The following is an 18,353-nucleotide window of genomic DNA, read 5'->3' on the forward strand; positions in this document are numbered from 1 at the left end:
TACTGTGTGCAATTTTGGAGACCACACTACCAAAAAGACGTGCTTAGAGCTGAGTCAGTCCAACGAATGGCCACTAGAATGGTCTCCGGACTCAAGAGTCTCCCATACGAGGAAAGACTGGACAAACTGCATCTCTACACTCTTGAGGAGCGTAGAGAAAGGGGAGACATGATTGAGACGTTTAAGTACATCACAGGTCATGTCGAGGCGGAAAGCGATATATTCTTCCCCAGGGGACCCTCGGTCACAAGGGGGCACCCGTTCAAACTCAGAGGAGGGAAATTTAATGGTGACACCAGGAAGTATTTCTTTACAGAAAGGGTAGTAGATCACTGGAACAAACTTCCGGTGCAAGTGGTCAAGGCCACCAGTGTACTCGACTTTAAAAATAAATGGGACATCCAGTGGGATCCCTACGGGGGTCGAGCTAAGGAACTGGGTCATTAGCACTCAGACTTGATGGGGTGGGACAGAAGAGTGGGCAGACTTGATGGGCTGTAGCCCTTTTCTGCCGTCATCTTTCTATGTTTCTATGTTTCTAAAACCAGCCCCCCACACCCATATATTCTAATACCTTAAAAAGGTAGGACCAGTTGACTTGGTCAAATGCTTTTGCAGCGTCTAAACTGACCAGAATACCCGGTGTAGATGCAAATTGAGCTCTGGACATCGCCAACATCCTAACATTCACCACCGAGTGACGTCCCTGGACAAACCCAGCCTGCGTATGAGATATCACATGTGGTAAAAGGGGAGTCAAACGGTTAGCCAACAAATGGGCCAATATTTTTATATCAACGTTAAGGAGGGAGATGGGACAATAAGAATCAACCTCATCTTTAGTTTTACCCGGTTTAGGGAGTAAAGTGATAGTAGCTGTGTTGGCATGTGATGGAAAGGTTCCTTTCTCCAATGCCACTACATAGTAGCCCAGGAGGGGTTCACACACCTGCAGAGACATTAGTTTATAGAATTTGGTGGAAAACCCGTCAGGCCCCAGAGCAGTACAAGAGCGTAAATGTTTAATCGCTTTCTGGATCTCCGTGCCCTGAATAGGTCCATTCAGCACCGATCTCTGCAGGTCTGTGAATTTAGCCATGCCCGCATCCTCCAAATAGTCGAGGACATCAGGGCCCGTATAAGTGCTAGGACTAGCATAGAATTTAGAAAAATGTTGATAAAATGCCTCAGCAATGTCCACTGGTTTAGTATGGTAAGAATGAGATCCTGATTTAACCCGGGAAATATAGCGATCATCCTGCCAGTTCTTAGTCAATGTAGCTAACAATTTACCTGTTCTATTCCCAAAACGATAAAACCTGTATTTTCTATAAAAAAGCGAGCAGTTGACCCGATCATGCAACAAAGCATTCAAAGCTACTTGTGCTGAATGCATGTCCTCACGAAGCAAACGAGAAGGATTTTGGAGGTAGCGGACTTTCAATTGTGAATATTGTTTCTCCAGTCTAATAATACCGTGGGAGATTCGTTTGCGACGAGCTGTTACATAGGAGATTATCGCCCCTCTAAGTACTGCTTTGGCCGTATCCCAAAAGAGATCTGGAGTGGATATATGTTGTCCGTTAGTCTTCAATAAATCTTCCCAACAAGAATACAAATACGCTTGAAAGGAAGGATCATCCTTTAGATAGGAAGGAAATCGCCACCGGAAGCTCCACGAACGGGGAGAACCCCAGGACACATCCAACCAAATAGGACAATGATCGGATATGGCTAACGGTCCTATAGTCGCCTCAGTTACTCGAGAAAATAAAGATTCTGATATCATTATATAGTCCAAATGGGAAAAGGTCCCATGAGCCCGGGATTGGTGAGTATAGTCCCGTTCAAACGGGTGAAGTAAGTGCCAGGGATCAACCAGGCCCAGTGATTTGCACAAAAAGGGTAGTCCCTTAGTATCAGATGTAGCAGGAAACTTAGAAGGAGCAGTGCGGTCAAGAGTAGCATCCAGTACCTGATTAAGATCCCCAACCACCAGAAGAGGAACAGAAGTGTCTTGGAGTCCTAGAGAAATTAAAGAATTAAGGTAAGTTGGAGAGTAAATGTTGGGCCCATATGTAATCAGTAATCTGAATTCTGTACCCTGTAAGGAAATATGTAATAGTAAAGACCTACCCTGAGTGTCTTGATGGCAAGAGGTGACAGCACACTTCAAACCCTTGCGAATCAGTAGACAAACTCCAGCCCGCTTATCCGATGAGGATGCATAGAAAACAGAACCAACCCATCCCCGCTTCAATTTCTCATGTTCCTCGGCAGTCAATTTAGTCTCTTGCAAACAGGCCAAATCTGCTCTGTGGTGTTTCAATTGTTGCAGGATTTTGGAGCGTTTAACCGGTGAAGTTATACCGGCAACATTCCAAGAGACAATTCGAAGTGTGCTATCACCCAGGGGCTCCCAAAAAATTATTCATGCAGACAAGTATATCCCAAAGCCACGCCCAGGTGCCCAGCCTCACCCAAGCGCATGTCGCATAGTGCCAGTCATATTGCAGAAAAAACAGATACAAATACTGTAAAGAAGTATGCAAACAAACCCAAAAGAAAAACAAAACCTTAACAAAATTTTTCCCCCAAGGCTGTTCCCATCCCATCCCACAATCCCCAATCCAACCCCCAACAATCCCAAATATCCCAAATAGCATATCCCCTCTAGAATATGCAAGAGGCCTGTGGAGACACCAACGGAACCCCAATCCCTCTAACTAACCGGAACATCAAGTATATATATGTGAGCTTCAATACAGTAAACACATACTGAAACAGAATCTAGGAAATCCATCCCAGCCAGAAAGCTAGTATAGTCAGATCCAAGGACCCTCAAGGAGGGTCTCCCGGAGAGCCCAGGCGAGTATTGATAAAGTCGGCTGCTTAAGAGGCCTCAGAAAAAGAGTGCCAAGCACCCTCATGTTGAATCTTCAAAAGAGCAGGATAGATAAACAAAAAACGCTGTTTAAGTTCCACCAGGCATGTACAAAGAGGATAAAATACCTTCCGCTTGTCAGTAAGGGCCGTCGAGTAATCCTGGCTAATACGAATAACCGATCCTCGCAGCGTCAATGAATCTTTCTTAGCCCGGTACTGGCGCAATATCGCCACTTTATGTCTGTAATTCAGGAACTTAGCTATCACCACACGTGGTCTGGCATCTTGAGCAGGCCTCACTCCCAAGCGATGGGCCCTCTCTAAACAGAGGGAGCTGGACACCACAGCATCCGGGAATTCCTTTTCAAGCCAGCCTTCCAACTCAGCAGGCAAGCGCGCGTCAGGGATCAGTTCTGGGACACCCAGAAAACGTAAGTTACTGCGGCGCGACCTATTTTCCAGGTCGTCAAGTTTTTCTGCCTGCCGATGCACCGTTTCTTGTAAGGCAGCTATATCCATTTCATGGGAATTAATAGTATCCTCTGCCGTGGACACCCGCTGTTCCAGGTCCGTTGTGCGGGCCGCCGTGTCTGTGAGCAATTGTTCCAGGCGGGTCATTTTAGTAGCCAAAACCTCCATTTGCGGTCCCAGTACCTGAGCCACCGCCGTCTTGATATCATTCAGCGCTGTGTCCGTAAACTCGGACACAGCCGTACCCGATGCGGCTGCCATTTTGGCCGCGCCTGAGTTCGATTTTTGTTTGCCTGTGCGCACAGCTTTTGACTGCGCCGTCTCCTGCAACCGGGTCAGATACTTGTCCATAGATGCCCGATGTTGGGCATTTCCAGGAGACCCGGCCAGGATGAAGATTTCACACCTTTAAGCTCAATGTAGAGGATTGGGGCCCGGAGCCGATGTGGAACACGTCCTCAGCGGTTCATAGCGTCACGTGACCTCTTCTATTGTCCATTTATTATGAATGTTTGGAAATCAATTTGGGACCAAATTAATTGTTTATTAGACAACCCAGTGGCATTATTATATGATACTGTGCTGTTTCATATGGCAATGAGAGCAAAAAGTCAGATTTCTGCAAATAATAATAAATTATTACTTATAATGACTGGGGTTGCCATTCAACAAATTACTTATAATTGGAAAAATTTGAGTAGATTAAATTATAATTTCTGGTGGTATTCCTTATGTCATGTTTATAAAATGGAGAGATTTATTGCAATACAGTGGGGATGTTTCAGGAAATTTCAAGATGTGTGGGAGCCATTAACAAAGTATTGTACTGATTAGATGACATTTTTTCCCTTAAATTTACAAGTTCAATTGTGAGGGGGGAGGGGGTAATTTTATTGTTATATATTGTATAAGGTATTGATTATATACTAGGAAATGGTGGGAAGGTTGGGAGATAAGAACATATCATTTGTACCATTGATGATTATTAAGTGATATATTTTATTGTTAATTTGTTTGGACATATTGTCACACTTATTGTAAGTTTGAAAATAATAAAGAATTATATATATAAAAAAAAGAATAGTAAATACTGTCCAAAACTGTAAAAAAAAAAAAAAAAAAAGTGCACACGCTACAAAAAAGCAACCCTCAAAACTCGCCCAACTGGCAACACCATTCAGCACGCTAGATCAGGTGAGAACAGAACAGATGCTGGAACAGGAAGTGAAAGGTTTAGGTTTCTGAGGGGAAAGGTTTGAGATGTACAATTGTATCACGCGTTGAGGAACGGAAGTTTAATGTTTGGAGAGGAAGCAAAGACAGTACTGTCATGGACCTATTCCGGGATTATGATCCGTACGAAATTGAGGAGCCAAGTGACGAGGAACGGGGACAGAGCAGGTATTGGAGCGAGGCTAGTAGTTGTTTGCCAGCGGAGGGTGCAAAGCACTGCCAGCGCTCTTTTCCAGAGGAGTCCCACTGATGGGATTAGCTCCCTCCTCTTCCATTCGCTAGAACAGCGATTGGATCCTATACAGTTTAGGTACCTACCTGTAATCTGTGCCATTGCCCCTGAGCCGATTTAATATCCCTCTTACGAAGTTGATTAATTACTTTTTATAGTGAATATGTTTTAAAAAAAAAAAGTTTTATCTCTGGTTTGGGGCTGCTCGGGGGGTTCCCAGGGACTGGCCCGGGAGGCAAGGGCGCACTGGGACCCTTTCCGGGGGTCCAGGATGGCAGAATCGCGGCAGGCGCGTCTTGCCGCGATGTCAGCCGGCCGTGAAGTAAGACCTGCCGTGTACAGAAGGCAGGAAAGGCCGGGGATGCCGCTTAGTCCCTTTGAAAAACAACTGAGCATGCTCAGTTCGGCGTCTGGTGCTCCGGTAGGCTGCAACTAAAGCCGGGGCCTCGAATTTTCAGGCATCCAGAGAGAAAGCGGTGGTGGTGGTGGGGAGGGTCTGATGAACCTATTAGGACTCGGGTAAGATGGGTTTGGGGCAACTGGTTTAATTAATTTTTAAATGTGTTTTTCTGGTTCTGTTTGATGGCATTTTGGGGAAAATATTTGTGTGTGAATTTTTGGTAGTGAGGATCTGTAAAGGGTTCCTTTTGGTGAACTATGAGAGTCTGGTATTTAAAAAAAAATAAGTTTGCCTGTTAAGCGGAGATTTAGGGTATAGAGGAAGAAACCGCACAACTTTTGTTTTCAGCCAAGTCTACTACATGTCCCTCAGACCCCATTCCCACCCCTCTACTCAACCCCATCTCAAATGCCATATTCTCAATCTATTTGTTTCCACTGCAACTGTCCCTGCTGCAGTTAAGCTGCTTCTCAAAAAAACCCTCAAAGCTGTGTGTTCATTCCGCTGCCCCTCAATATCTCTCCTCTCTTCTCTCATACACCTCTCGGAGAACTCCGTTCCTCAGATAGCTTTATCTTTCTCCTCCACTGCCAATTCCAGACTTTGTTCCTTTCAACTAGCTGCCCTCTATGCCTGGAATAAATTACCTGAGTTTGTCCGTCAAGCCCCTTCTCTTACCTTGTTTAAAAGCAGACAGAAAAATCCACTTTTTTTATATAGCTTTCAATCCTTAATCCTACTCCTCTGTCCTCCAACCCAGCCAGCTGATTAATTGTTCCCCTTAACTGTATCCATGACTTCCTTTTGGCTGTCTGGCTATTTAGATTCTAAGCTCTTTCGAGCAGGGACTGTTTTCTTCTCTGTGACTCTGTACAGCGTTGCATATGTCTAGTTGCACTATAGAAATAATAGTAGTAGTAGTAGAGGCCTAGTGAGGTTTGTAGTGTGTGTTTGTTGGCTTTGATGATTTAGCAGATGAGAAATAATTCACTAAGACTTGGGTGCTGTGGACTTTTATTAGATTTTTGGGAAGTGTTTTAAGGAAAATGCATGGCATTCACGGGAATGTGTGATTTTTTAATTTAAAAATGGTAGGACTTTAGTATAGTTGTGCTTAATTAGTTTAGTAAATGGGAAGTGGCTAGCATTAAATTTGGCAGTTATTCCAAAAATGTGCATTTTCCATTATTTTCTATGGGACAGAATGGAGCCTGGAACTATAAAAGTTAAGGTTCCATAACTTTGAGGCTAAAGCGAAGTTGCTTATCTTTAGCAGGTGTTAATCAGATGACATCCACGGAGCCCAGCACGGGCAGTCAACAAGTGCATTGTCACTTCAAAGTCTTGAAGACTGCCTGCACCATGCATGCACGAGTGCCTGCCTTCCTATCAATGGCTTGTGGGACTGCCAGTTCCATTAAAAAATAAAAAAGCTAAGAAACCAACTAGGGGAGGCAGGAGTGTTGTGAGAATATCTGCCTGCTGTCCTCAAATAATACCTGCTTTTAGGTAAGTAACCGCTTTATCCAAGGACAAGCAGATAGTATATTCTCACATTGAGACTCCCTAGCTGCTAGGGCTGACAAGAGGGTTGTTGAGAAGTTTCATGAGCCGAAGGAATTTGGTGTTTAAATGGGGAATAAATTTTGGAGAACCATTTGGCTGACCCGACTCTCTTGTGTAAGATTCTCCAAACAGTAGTGAGATGTGAAGATATGAATAGAGGACCAGGTGACTGCTTTACAAATGTCCTTAATAGGAGTGTAACTTAGATGAGCTTCTGAAGTGGCCATTGCTCGAGCTTTATGAGTAGTGACATGCCATGGAAGCATCAACCCAATCCGTGCATAGAAGAAGGATATACAGTCTGCGAGTCATGTGGAGACGGTTCTCTTGATAACAGGAGTTCCCAGTTTATTTGGATCAAATGTACAGTTGAGTAGAAGTTCTTTGAGGTTTGGTACGATCCAAATACTAAGCCAAGGCACGTTTACAGTTCAAGGTATGAAGTATAGCTTCACCAGGATGAGAATGAGGCTCTGGAAAGAAGACATGAAACACCAAAGATTGATTTAATAATAATAATTTTATTTCTTATATACCGCTATACCATAAGTTCAAAGCGGTTTACAACAAGATTCATGCAATGAGAATACGAGATGTTTGCAACAAATGATTACAGCAGGATACAGAAATACAGAGCGGCTTACAACAGGATACATGGGTTCGGGGCAGTTTACAAGAAGATGCATGCAATGAGAATAAGAGAGGTTTACAATGGAGGTAAGGGGGGTAATGGGAAGAGAAAGAACTTTCAGGGATACAGAATTGTCAATGGAAGAGAACTCAAATGGTGTTAGAGACGAGTCTTCAGTGATTTTCTGAAGTCAGCGTATGGCATGGCCTCGAGTATGGGTTTTATGAGCCATGTGTTCAGTTTGGCTGCCTGGAATGATAGCATTTTGTCAAGGAACTTCTTGTAGTGACATGATTTCAGAGATGGATAATTAAAGAGATTTATTCTGCGAGAGCTCTTATTAGGGCAGTTGAGGAAGAATTGGGAGGCGAGGTAAGTTGGTAGCATCCCAAAGACCGCTTTGTAGCTGATGAAGGCAAGCTTGAAGAGTATTTGGAAGTATGGGGTGATATGTTCCCATATTTTTAATCCAAAGATGAGTCGGACTGCAGTGTTTTGGATTAATCTTAGCTTGTGAAGTGTCTTCTTATAAGCTCCCAGATATATAATATAATTGAATACCAAGACGACTTTTGGGAGAAACTTTGGATGAGTGTGAAGAACAACTCTTGTAATGGTAGAATGTCGTATAAGGTGGATCCGATACTAGTGTTTTTTATCTCACTGACTCAGCAAGTAAATGTGATCAATATAAGGGGAGGAGGAAGACCGAGTGTGCTGCCGGGGAGGGGGGTGAGGGGGAAGGGAGACTGTGTGTGCTGCTGGGGGGTGGATGGTGAGGAAGATGGGAGACGGTGCTGGGGGGGGTTGAGGGGGAAGAAAGTCTATGCCCTGCACAGGGGGTTTTGGCTGAAACATGAACCCTGATGTTTCAACAATGAAATTCAGTCGGCCTCTAATGCAAATCTGTTTCACGCATATACAGTTAGGGTGACTTTGCAGATTCTTTCCTGTTCCATATTCATTAGTTATGGCCTGAAAACCCAAGTGGATTTCACCCTTGGGATCTAGACTTACTCAGGCTAATAACTTAATTAATGGTGAAACAAAAATTGTGTTGCTGCTCAGGGATTTTAAAACAGATTGTGTACCTGAATGATTTAAATAAGAATAATAAAGAACTGTCTCTTTAAAAAAGAGAGAGAGGCAACAGTAGCAGCTTTTCTTCTCATTTGGGCTTCAGGCTCAGTCTGAATTAGGTTCTATTGGATTATGGTACTCTGATCCTTCAAGTGCAGTTAGCCTTATATTTTTTTTCTTCCCTTTATAATAAGACCCTTTCAGTCCTCTTGACTTTATTATTATTACTACATCCTTTATTCCTGGGTCTTAGAACCAGCCACTTGGGAAATGTTGCCATTGTACAATGACTGGGACATCCTTCTGCTAGAGAGCTTGAACTATGTCCAACACATCCAGAAGCATCATTGGTTCTTTATATTTACTTTTGGTTGTTCAACTACAGAACTCCTGAGTGGTGTAGAACGGGTTCAAGTGAAGAGGTGCTGAGTGAGGATCTGCTAAGGCAGGGGTGTCAGACTCAAATCACATAAGGGGCCAAAATCTAAAACACAGGCTAAGTCATGGGCTGAATTTTTTTATTAATATACTTAGGCCTCTCTTGGAGTGCTAGGTTCAAGGGGCTCGGGATGGGAAGCGGGGTACTGTTTGAGAGCGGGTATCGGGTTTATTGTTGCATTGTTGTGCAGTGTCTCTTATGCATTATTGGTTTGTTATTGTTTTCTGGTATTATTGCTGTTTTGCATTCATGCTATTACTGATATCCATATTTGATGTTTTGTATTTGCTATAATTTTCAATAAAAATTTAATAATAAAAAAAAGATACTCTCCTTTTACAAAACTGCAATAGCAGTTTCTAGTGCGGGGAGCCACACTGAATGGCCTGCGCTGCTCCCGACGCTCCTAGAGTTCCTTAAAGAGGGGATTAGTCTTAGTAGAAGTATAGGGTTACAACCTCTCCAACCCCATGCCGGCTCAGTGGTAAAAATAAATAAAAAAGATTTTTCCTTTTTAGGTCCTAATTTACGCTTGCTATCTTAACACCAGCTCTGACAGGATACACATTTCAAATCTGACTTATTGTAATCACAAAATAGAAAATAAAATTGTTTTTTCTATCTTTTGTTGTCTGGTCGTTTTGTTTTTCCATCATCACCCAGTTTCTCTTTCTGCTTTTTATCTATCTTCTACTAATTTTCTTTCCAGTGTCTGCTGTCCATTTTTTTCTCTTCTTCCAGTCCTTCCTTATGCCTGTCTCCAACATATTGATTTTTCCCATTCAGCTTTCTTAACTTTTTCTTTTCTTTTTTTTGCTTCTGTCCACTCGGATTTTGCCCTCTTTCTCACCCTTCTTTTTAAATTTTCAGCTACCTCTCAATTCTCCCTCAGTCCCTAGCTCTCCCATTTCCCATCTCACTCCTTTCCCAGCTTCCTATTTCTTATCTACTCCCTATTACCACATCTCCTCCTCTCTCCCCTTGGTCCAACATTTTGCTTCCTCTCTTTTCTGTTCTTCTTCTTCCCTCCCCCTTGATGCTGAACAGTGAGATGAAAGGAATAAAAAGAGATGCTGCATCTCTCTTCCTTCCATTCCCAGGCCTAACATTTCTCCCTCCCCTCCATCCCAGATCCAACTTCTCTCCCTTTATCTTCCCAACTGCCCCCCATCCCATCTCACCCCCTGTCTGTATGTCTCCCTCCCTGCCCCCAGGTCCACCATTTCTCTCTTTCTCTTCCCAACAATTCTCCCTTCAAGTATCTCTTTCCCTCTTCCTCCACATCACCCCAGGTCCAACCTCTCTCCCTTCATCTCTCCACAGCCCAACATGTCTTCCCTTCCACAACGGTCCCTCTCTCCTCGCAGCCCAGCATGTGTTCTCTCCCGCGCCGGTCCGATGTCGCCGTCAAACTGAAAAATCTTCTGGTCTCGGCAGTGATTCAGCAACGTAATCTGCGGCTCCCCTTCTTGCTTTCCATCTGCCGTGGTCTGTCTCCAGTGATGAGCAATTTCCTGTTTCCGCCCGGATGGACCACAGCAGATGGAAAGCAGGAAAGGGAGCCAAAGACAACATTGCTGCTGAGGCCGGCAGATTTTTAAGTGTGACAGCGACATCAGACCGGCACGGGAGGGAAGATATGCTAGGTTGTGAGACGTGGAAGTTTGGGAGCACTACCGCAGGCCACATAAAACGGCCAGGCGGGCTGGATTCGGCCCACGAATCTTGTGTTTGACACTTGTGTGCTAAGGGGAAGAAAAATGCCATTGGAATATCTTACCTGATGGCATTCAAACTTGGGAAAATTTGCCTTTCAGTTAAACAAATAGTGCCTGATTAAAGGGAAAAATAAAAAGGTCAGGATCAGTGCAAGGGTCACTCATCCAGGAGGTATAGCTGACATCACTTTCACTTTAGAAGCACAGCTAACAAAAAGGTTTACCCAGACCTCAACTGGTCCTTGTTCCAAAGAGGTGCTGCGTGAGGATCTGCTAAGAGGAAGAAAAACTCCATTGGAATATCTTACCTGTTGGCATTCAAACTTGGGAAAAGGTAAAACTTGGACTTCAGTAGGTTATTTCATTGTCCTTCTCTTTTAATATTTTAGTTCAGTACTCTGTTTTTTCCGCAAAGTCAGTTTAGGCCAGTGGTGTCCAACCTTTTGGCTTAACTGGGCTGCATTGGCTGAAAAAAATATTTCTGGGGCCACACAAACGATGCAGCAAGACAGAGGAGGGAGCAGGCAAGACAGTAAACACCCAGGGCAGCAAAGGAAAACACTGCATCGCCCTCGACTGGGGCCGCACAAAAGACTTCACAGGGCCACATGCGGTCCTCGGGCTGCAGGTTGTACACCCCTGGTCTAGGCAATAATGTATCCTTTAGATTCTCTGTTAGTGTTTTTATATAAAAAGTATTTTAGGTTGCATTTCAGAGCATATGTAAAATCAGATTAGGGCACAGATGATAGTTCAGGAAAGTCTTTGTTTAATATTTAATTCCCACCCACTCCACCCATCCCTGTCCTGATCTCAGATCTATTGGCCCTTGAATCAATTAGAAGGCTAAATATAAGTACCATATATACTCAAATATAAACTGAGATTTGGGGACCCAAAAATGGGGGTCTCGGTTTATATTTGAGTTAGCACTGACCCGCCTCCCTCCCCAACCTGTTGCAGGCCTCTGCCGGGCCTGCCATGAGACCTGGTGGTCCAGCGGTGGATAGGACAGGAGGGATCCCTCCTGCATCTTTTCCCAGCTGATTCTAAGAATTTATATCTTCCTTCTGTCTTCCCCGCGTACCTTTAGTATCCCTGGTGGTCCAGCAGTGAACTGCAATTGGAATTACCTTCCTTTGCTCCTTCTCAAGCAGAGCCACTAGCTGATTGGCAAGAACTCACGGCAACCAATCAGCGGTTTTAAGTGGGTAGGAGCAAAGGAAGGTTGCTCCTGCTGCAGTTCACTACTGGACCACCAGGGATACTAAAGGTACACGAGAGAGGTAAAAATTCTTAGAATCGGCTGGGAGTGAGTGAGGGGGCAGGATTTAGAGCAGCAGGGAGGGGGAACAGGGTGCAGAGCCTGGAAAGGCAAGGCTCTGCACTTGAATATTAAACAACCTCCCCTCCCCTCTCCTCCGGTTTATATTAGTAAACCTTTTTTTGGGGGAAAAAGATTACCTCGGTTTATATTCTAGTATATACGGTAATTAGCTAATCTTTTTTAGCTAGTAATTAGCTCTTAAGAAATATTCTAAGAATCCTTGGAGGGTAACCTACCAACTACAATATTACAAAATAATAATAAAAATGAAACATTACCATAGCCTAATACATAACTAGCAATCTTGGGGGCCCTTAGTGTACATATTCCAACTTCTGTAGTAACTTAAGAAAGAAATCACCAAGATGCAGGCTATCTAGTCTGTTGTACTGAGTGTCACATGCTTGATTATCTCCCAGTTGGTGAGAGGTCTTGTGTGTGCTTGGTGCAAAGAGCTCAGCACTCAGGGAACAGGTCCCATCTCTTGAGGCTAGAGTAGCAGACTTGGAGGAGATTAGGGAGACAGAGAAGAACATACAGGAGATCTACAGGAAAGTTATAGAAAAGTCCCACCTCCAATCTGGCTGCCTCGGAGGAGAGGTCTTCTTAAAGGAGAGCATCACCCTGGTGAAGTAGGAGACAATTCTGTAACCAGGATCTTCAATTTCCTCCTGCACTGGGGATGTGTCTTCAGGGGCTTCTACCCATGAGGGAAAGGTTAGGATGGCTGTTATAGTGGGAGATTCGATCATTAGGCAAGATCACTTGGTCACTTGCCTGCCTGGTACGAAGATGAAATGTTATCAGAAATTAGGGAGATTAACAAACTGATTTCAACTACCCTGATATTGACTGGGTATATTAACATCAGGGCATGGTAGGGAGATAAAATTTCTTGATGAAATCAAGGACTGCTTTATGGAGCAGCTGTTTCAGGACCGACAAGCAAAGCAATTCTGGACCTAGTTCTCAGTGGAGCGTATGAATTGTGGGAGGTAATGGTGCTGGAGCCACTTGATAACGGTGATCATAACATGATCAGGTTTGATATAATCCCTGGAATAAGTTCACACAGGAAATCCAAATCAACAGCATTTAACTTTATAAAAGGAGATTATGATAACATGAGAATGGTAAAAAAAGAAACTTAGGGCTAGCTAGGGCTGTACCGATCGGTTTACGACCCGATTTTCTTTCGAGCCGATTCATTAACCTCGTGGCCGATCATCCTCCAATCCGATCTGCACATGCAAATGAAGGGAAACAGCATGCAAAGTAGAAAGGCAGCAATTCACTAAACCAAAACAGGAATACCAACTGGGCTGGCCAATCAAGAAACAAGCGACTGCTGGGGACCAGTCACTCACATCCTTTCTGACTGCATCTCCTGCTCTCTGCTGCAATTCTCCAGTTCTCTTGCCACCCTGCTCTCTTCTGCCCTGACTCTCTGCCGTGAGTCTCCTGCTCTCTTGCTGCCCTGCTCTGCCCTGATTCTCCTGCTCAATTCTCCCCGACTCTCCTGCCCTTCCCCACAGTACAAGCCCGTGGTTTTAACCACAGGCTCGCAAAAAAGTAGGGCTCGCAAAAAAAGTGTTTCCTAAAGTTAAAAACAAAAGTTTTGTTTCCTGCTGCCAGGCACGAAGGGCTAGTGCATGGGCAGACCATCTACAGATGGTCTGTGCATGCGCCGGGATCGCTGGAGAGCAATCTGTGCAATCGGTTGGGGTGTGTGATTTTGATTGCCTTCATTTGCATTAAATCATTTCGTGAATCAGCTCCCCAGCCATGGATCAGATCGCTCACGGATCGGATCCGATCCATGGCTTTAGTGAATCTAGCCCTTAGAGGAGCCATTGCAAAGATTAAAAATTTACATCAGGCGTGGATGTAATTCAAAAATACCATCCTGGAAGCCCAGACTAGATACATTCCATGTATTAAAAAAAGGAGGAAAGAAGACCAAACAGTAGCTGATGTGGTTAACAAGTGAAGTGAAGGAAGCTATTAGAGTTAAAAGAGAATCCTTCATAAAATGGAAGGAGGATCCGACTGAAAATAATTGTAAACAGAACAAGGAATGGCAGGTCAAAGGCAAGGTGCTAATAAGGCAAAGAGAGACCTTAAAAAGATTGCACTGGAAGCAAAAACACACTGTAAAAATATTTTTAGGTATATTAAAAGCAAGAAGTCAGGAAGAGAAATGGTTGGATCACTAGACAACTGAGGGATAAAAGGGGCTCTCAGGAGAGACAAGGCCATAGCAAAGAGATTAAATAAATTATTTGCTTCGGTCTTCACTGAGGAAGACATGGGGGAGTTGCCGGTGCCAGAAATGGTATTCAGTTCTGATGAATCAGAGAAACTCAAACAAATCTCTGTAAAACTTGAAGATGTATTTAGGTCAATTTGACAAATAGTAGCAAATCATCTGGACTGGATGGTATACATCCCAAAGTGCTGATAGAATTGAAAAATGAACTTGCAGAGCTATTGCTAGTAATTTGTAATTTTTCTTTAAAATCCAGCATAGTACTGGAAGACTGGAAGGTGGACAACATGACACTGATTTTTAAAAAGGGTTTCAAAGGTGATCCAGGAAATTATAGACTGGTGAATCTGATGTCGTTGCCATGCAAATGGTAGAGACTATTATAAAAATAAAATGATAGAACATATACATAAGCATGGATCAATGAGAGAAAGCCAACATGAATTTAGTCAAGGGCAATCTTGCCTCACCAATCTATTGCATTTCTTTGAAGGGGTGAATGAACATGCAGATAAGGTGAGCCAGTTGATATTGTGTATTGGATTTTCAAAAGGCGTTTAACAGAATACTTCATGAAAGACTTCAGAGGATATTAGAAAGTCATGGGATAGGAGATAATGTCCTATTATGGATTAAGAATTGGTTGAAAAAAACAAAGTAGTTATAAATGGTCTCAATGGAGAAGGGTAAATAGTGGGGTTTCCTAGGAGTCTGTGCTGGGTTTGCTGCTTTTTAACATAACTAGTGAGTAGGAATAACTAGTGAGATAATTAAATTTGCTGATGACACAAAGTTGTTCAAAGTTGTAAAATTGCAAGGATTGTGAAAAATTGCAAGAGGACCTTGGGAGACAGGGCATCAAAATGGCAGATGACATTTAATGTCAGCAAGTGCAAAGTGATGCATGTGGGAAAGAGGAACTTGAACTATAGCTATGTGATGCAGGAGAATGTGGTGAAATCAGCTTAGCGGGGTTTAAAAAAGGTTTGGATAATATCCTAAAAGATAAGTCCATTGGCTATTATTGAAACGGCTTGGGGAAATCCACTTCTTATTCCTAGGATAAGCAGCATAAAATCTGTTTGTTTGTTTTTTACTTTGGATCTAGCAAGGTACTTGGGGCCAGGGTTGGCTACTGTTAGAAACAGGATACTGGGCTTGATGGACCTTCGGTCTGTCCCAATATGGCAATTCTTATGTTTTGAAATGCCTTCCCTCATTTACCCCACCCTCTTTTATGAAGCTGCATTAGTATGTTTTTATTGCTGGCCGCGGCAGTAAATTTCCGACACTCATAGGAATTCTATAAGCGTCGGAGCTTTTACCACGGTGGCCAGTGATAAAAAAAAAAATGCTAACACGGCTTTATAAAGGGGGGGGGGGGTTAGTGAGATATCAGTGAGGAAAAGAAAAAGACACCGACTTTCACTCACTAGACATTAATGTCTCTCCTAATTGAGAGGCTTAAGACTTTTGGTACTCCCATCTGATGCATTTTGGTAATTGTTACATCTCATTGGTCATATGATGCAGTTCAGAAACTAGGAATTATCTATCTCCCTTCAAAACCCTGGGTTAGTAGGCTAAAAAATATATAAATCTGCTAGGTATGACACCAGCCTCTACAGAGAAGGCAACGTGGACATGGGAAGACCGATATATATTCCCAAAAGAAGAGCTAGATAAGCACCAAAAAGGGTTCCCAGAGGCTGGAAGGATCCAATGGATGAGGTCTAGGAGAGAGAAGAAAAAGAGGTGGTGTGTGCTGTGTAAAACAGCATCCGGCTACCTGTGTCATGCGTGTTGCCTGTTAATTGCTACACTCCATTGCTTAGGCAATAACTAGGAATAGCATGTGTGATTACACATGTGCTTAGGAAGGAGTTTCTACACCTTTTTAAGAGCCATTGCTCATACTTCTTGATTCTGCTTTTCAGCATATCACAGCAACCAGATGCTGGTCTGGCAAACTTTTCCATGACTAAATACCTTCAATTATTCAGTGTACTACACAATTACTCCCAAATTTCATAGGCTATTGCCAAATTATAAAATTTGCTGAATTTATAGACTATGGAACTCAAGTGTCTGCTGGTATCACTTTCGGAACTAGTCCCGGTGAATAACCATCTTGCAGACTATCATCGGTCCAATTGTCTGTTCATTGAGTTTTTACAAAATTTTTCTTTTAATTTTATAAAAATGTTTCTTCTTAATTCTATTAATCAATGGATATTCTTCTTATGTATAAATACGTGATGGTTATTCACTGGGACTAGTTCCGAAGGTGATACCAGCAGACACTTGAGTTCCATAGTCTATAAATTCAGCGAATTTTACAATTGGCAATAGCCTATGAAACTTTTCCATGACACACATCTGATCATGACAGTTGTGGCTAACATTTCTGTATTACTAGTTTTTGTGTTTCTTTTTATGAACTTCAGGGTATATTTTAATAAAAGTGCTGTGTGTCTCTTCTCCCTCCCCCATGTACAGCTCTGAAGATGAAGTGGATGTACTGTTACATGGCACCCCTGAGCAGAAACGTAAACTCATCCGTGAATACCTTACTGGTGAAAGTGAATCTTCCAGTGAGGATGAATTTGAAAAGGAAATGGAAGCTGAACTAACCTGCACAATAAAAGCTATAGAAGGCAGCTGGAAGTCACCAGTAGCAGGTACATTAATAAAATGATTTTTGCATAGCATGACTTAGGCTAGTTAGCCCAACAAACATTCTGTTACATCCCTTCCGGATTCCATACACTAGATGTTCAATCCCAACCCGCAATCCGGGAGTTGCAGAAATCTACAAACATCTCTGAGCACATGCTCTATCCCCTTAGCCTGAGAGCTAGCAAACATATCATATCTAGCATATGGAACACCTAGCATCTGGAATCTTACAGGAACTTACAGAAAGAAGATTATCAAAGGTATAAGCCTAATCTTCCATTGGTACAATCCTGGTCTGATTTTGAGGAAGGATTCACTTGAGGAAGCTAAGTAAGTACCTTTTGAGATTCAGCATTAAGGAAATACTCTCAAATTAACCACTTTTCAACCAGTGTTTGTTACCAAGAGCTGGGTGGTCACCCAGAATTTAGCAGATAGCAAGCACATTTATTCCTTCAGACTGAAGAGAACAGAGAATCAAGGAGTCTGGTACTTTATGAAGGCAGTATACAGTAGGCACAATTTAACATAAAACTTACAATTTTGTTAACAGCATTATTCTTGTAAAATCACTCAAGTATGAACATATATAGTAAATGACATAAATTTGAAATCAGTAAATTGAAACCTAATAATAGGACTACCATGAAACAGTAACATAAATATACACATTTAAAAGTACTAAAATTCAAATAACAGAGATTTAATGTTGCCATAATACCTATGAAACATCTAATAAGCACTCATCAGAACATTCAGATAACATAGATGTGATGCTAATGCCTTTCTGCAATACAACTTAGCCAGGGACCAAATGCAGATATGTAGATGGAGACAAGATGGGTGGTACTGCTGCTTCCAGTCCCAGCTGGAAATGTTGCAGGTCTGTTTTCCAGCTCCTCTGACCCTTGGCAGTCAATTACCACTGTATCTTGCATCTATCTGCACTAACTAAACTAAACCTTAAGTTTGTATACCGCATCATCTCCATAAAGATAGAGCTCAGCACAGTTTACAGGTAAATTCAATAAATGAGGGAAGGACATAATAAGAAATTAGAGGTTATGAAGAGGATAGCTAGCTTTACATTTTAAATAGATAGCTTTACGTTTTGGAGACAAGCCAGGTTTTCAGATGTTTTTGGAATAATTAGAATGAGCCTAGGTTCAGCAGCGGGGCAGGGAGGTTATTCCAAATCTCAGTGAATTTGAAGAAAAAGGATTTCCCTAATTTACCTGCATACATGACACCTTTTAACGAGGGGAAAGATAGTTTGAGTATGTGGGCAGATCTGGTAGTGTCAGGTGTCGAAGAATTCCAGAATAGTGGGATTAGGGGAGGAAGAATGCCATGAAGGATCTTGAAAATTAGGCAGGTACATTTAAAGTGAATCCTAGAAATCACCGGAAGCCAGTGAAGTTT

At 42.7% G+C, this 18,353-nt stretch overlaps 1 protein-coding gene across 2 annotated transcripts in view; it reads left to right on the top strand.

Moving 5' to 3' along the window:
* Positions 1–4,557: 4,557 nt before the first annotated feature.
* EAPP (E2F associated phosphoprotein) overlaps positions 4,558–18,353 on the top strand; it is a 29,226-nt gene continuing 15,430 nt past the window's right edge. The window contains exons 1-2 of one of the 2 annotated variants that reach the window (XM_033951346.1): positions 4,558–4,758; positions 16,752–16,933. In XM_033951346.1, the coding sequence (XP_033807237.1) occupies positions 4,688–4,758; positions 16,752–16,933 (253 nt within the window). In that variant the 5' untranslated portion in view covers positions 4,558–4,687. Of the gene's footprint in view, positions 4,759–5,306; positions 5,342–16,751; positions 16,934–18,353 lie in introns of those variants that run through there. The other variant, XM_033951347.1, reaches the window with a different exon arrangement.

This window comes from Geotrypetes seraphini, chromosome 7, assembly GCF_902459505.1.
Source record: "Geotrypetes seraphini chromosome 7, aGeoSer1.1, whole genome shotgun sequence".
NCBI lineage: Eukaryota > Metazoa > Chordata > Amphibia > Gymnophiona > Dermophiidae > Geotrypetes > Geotrypetes seraphini.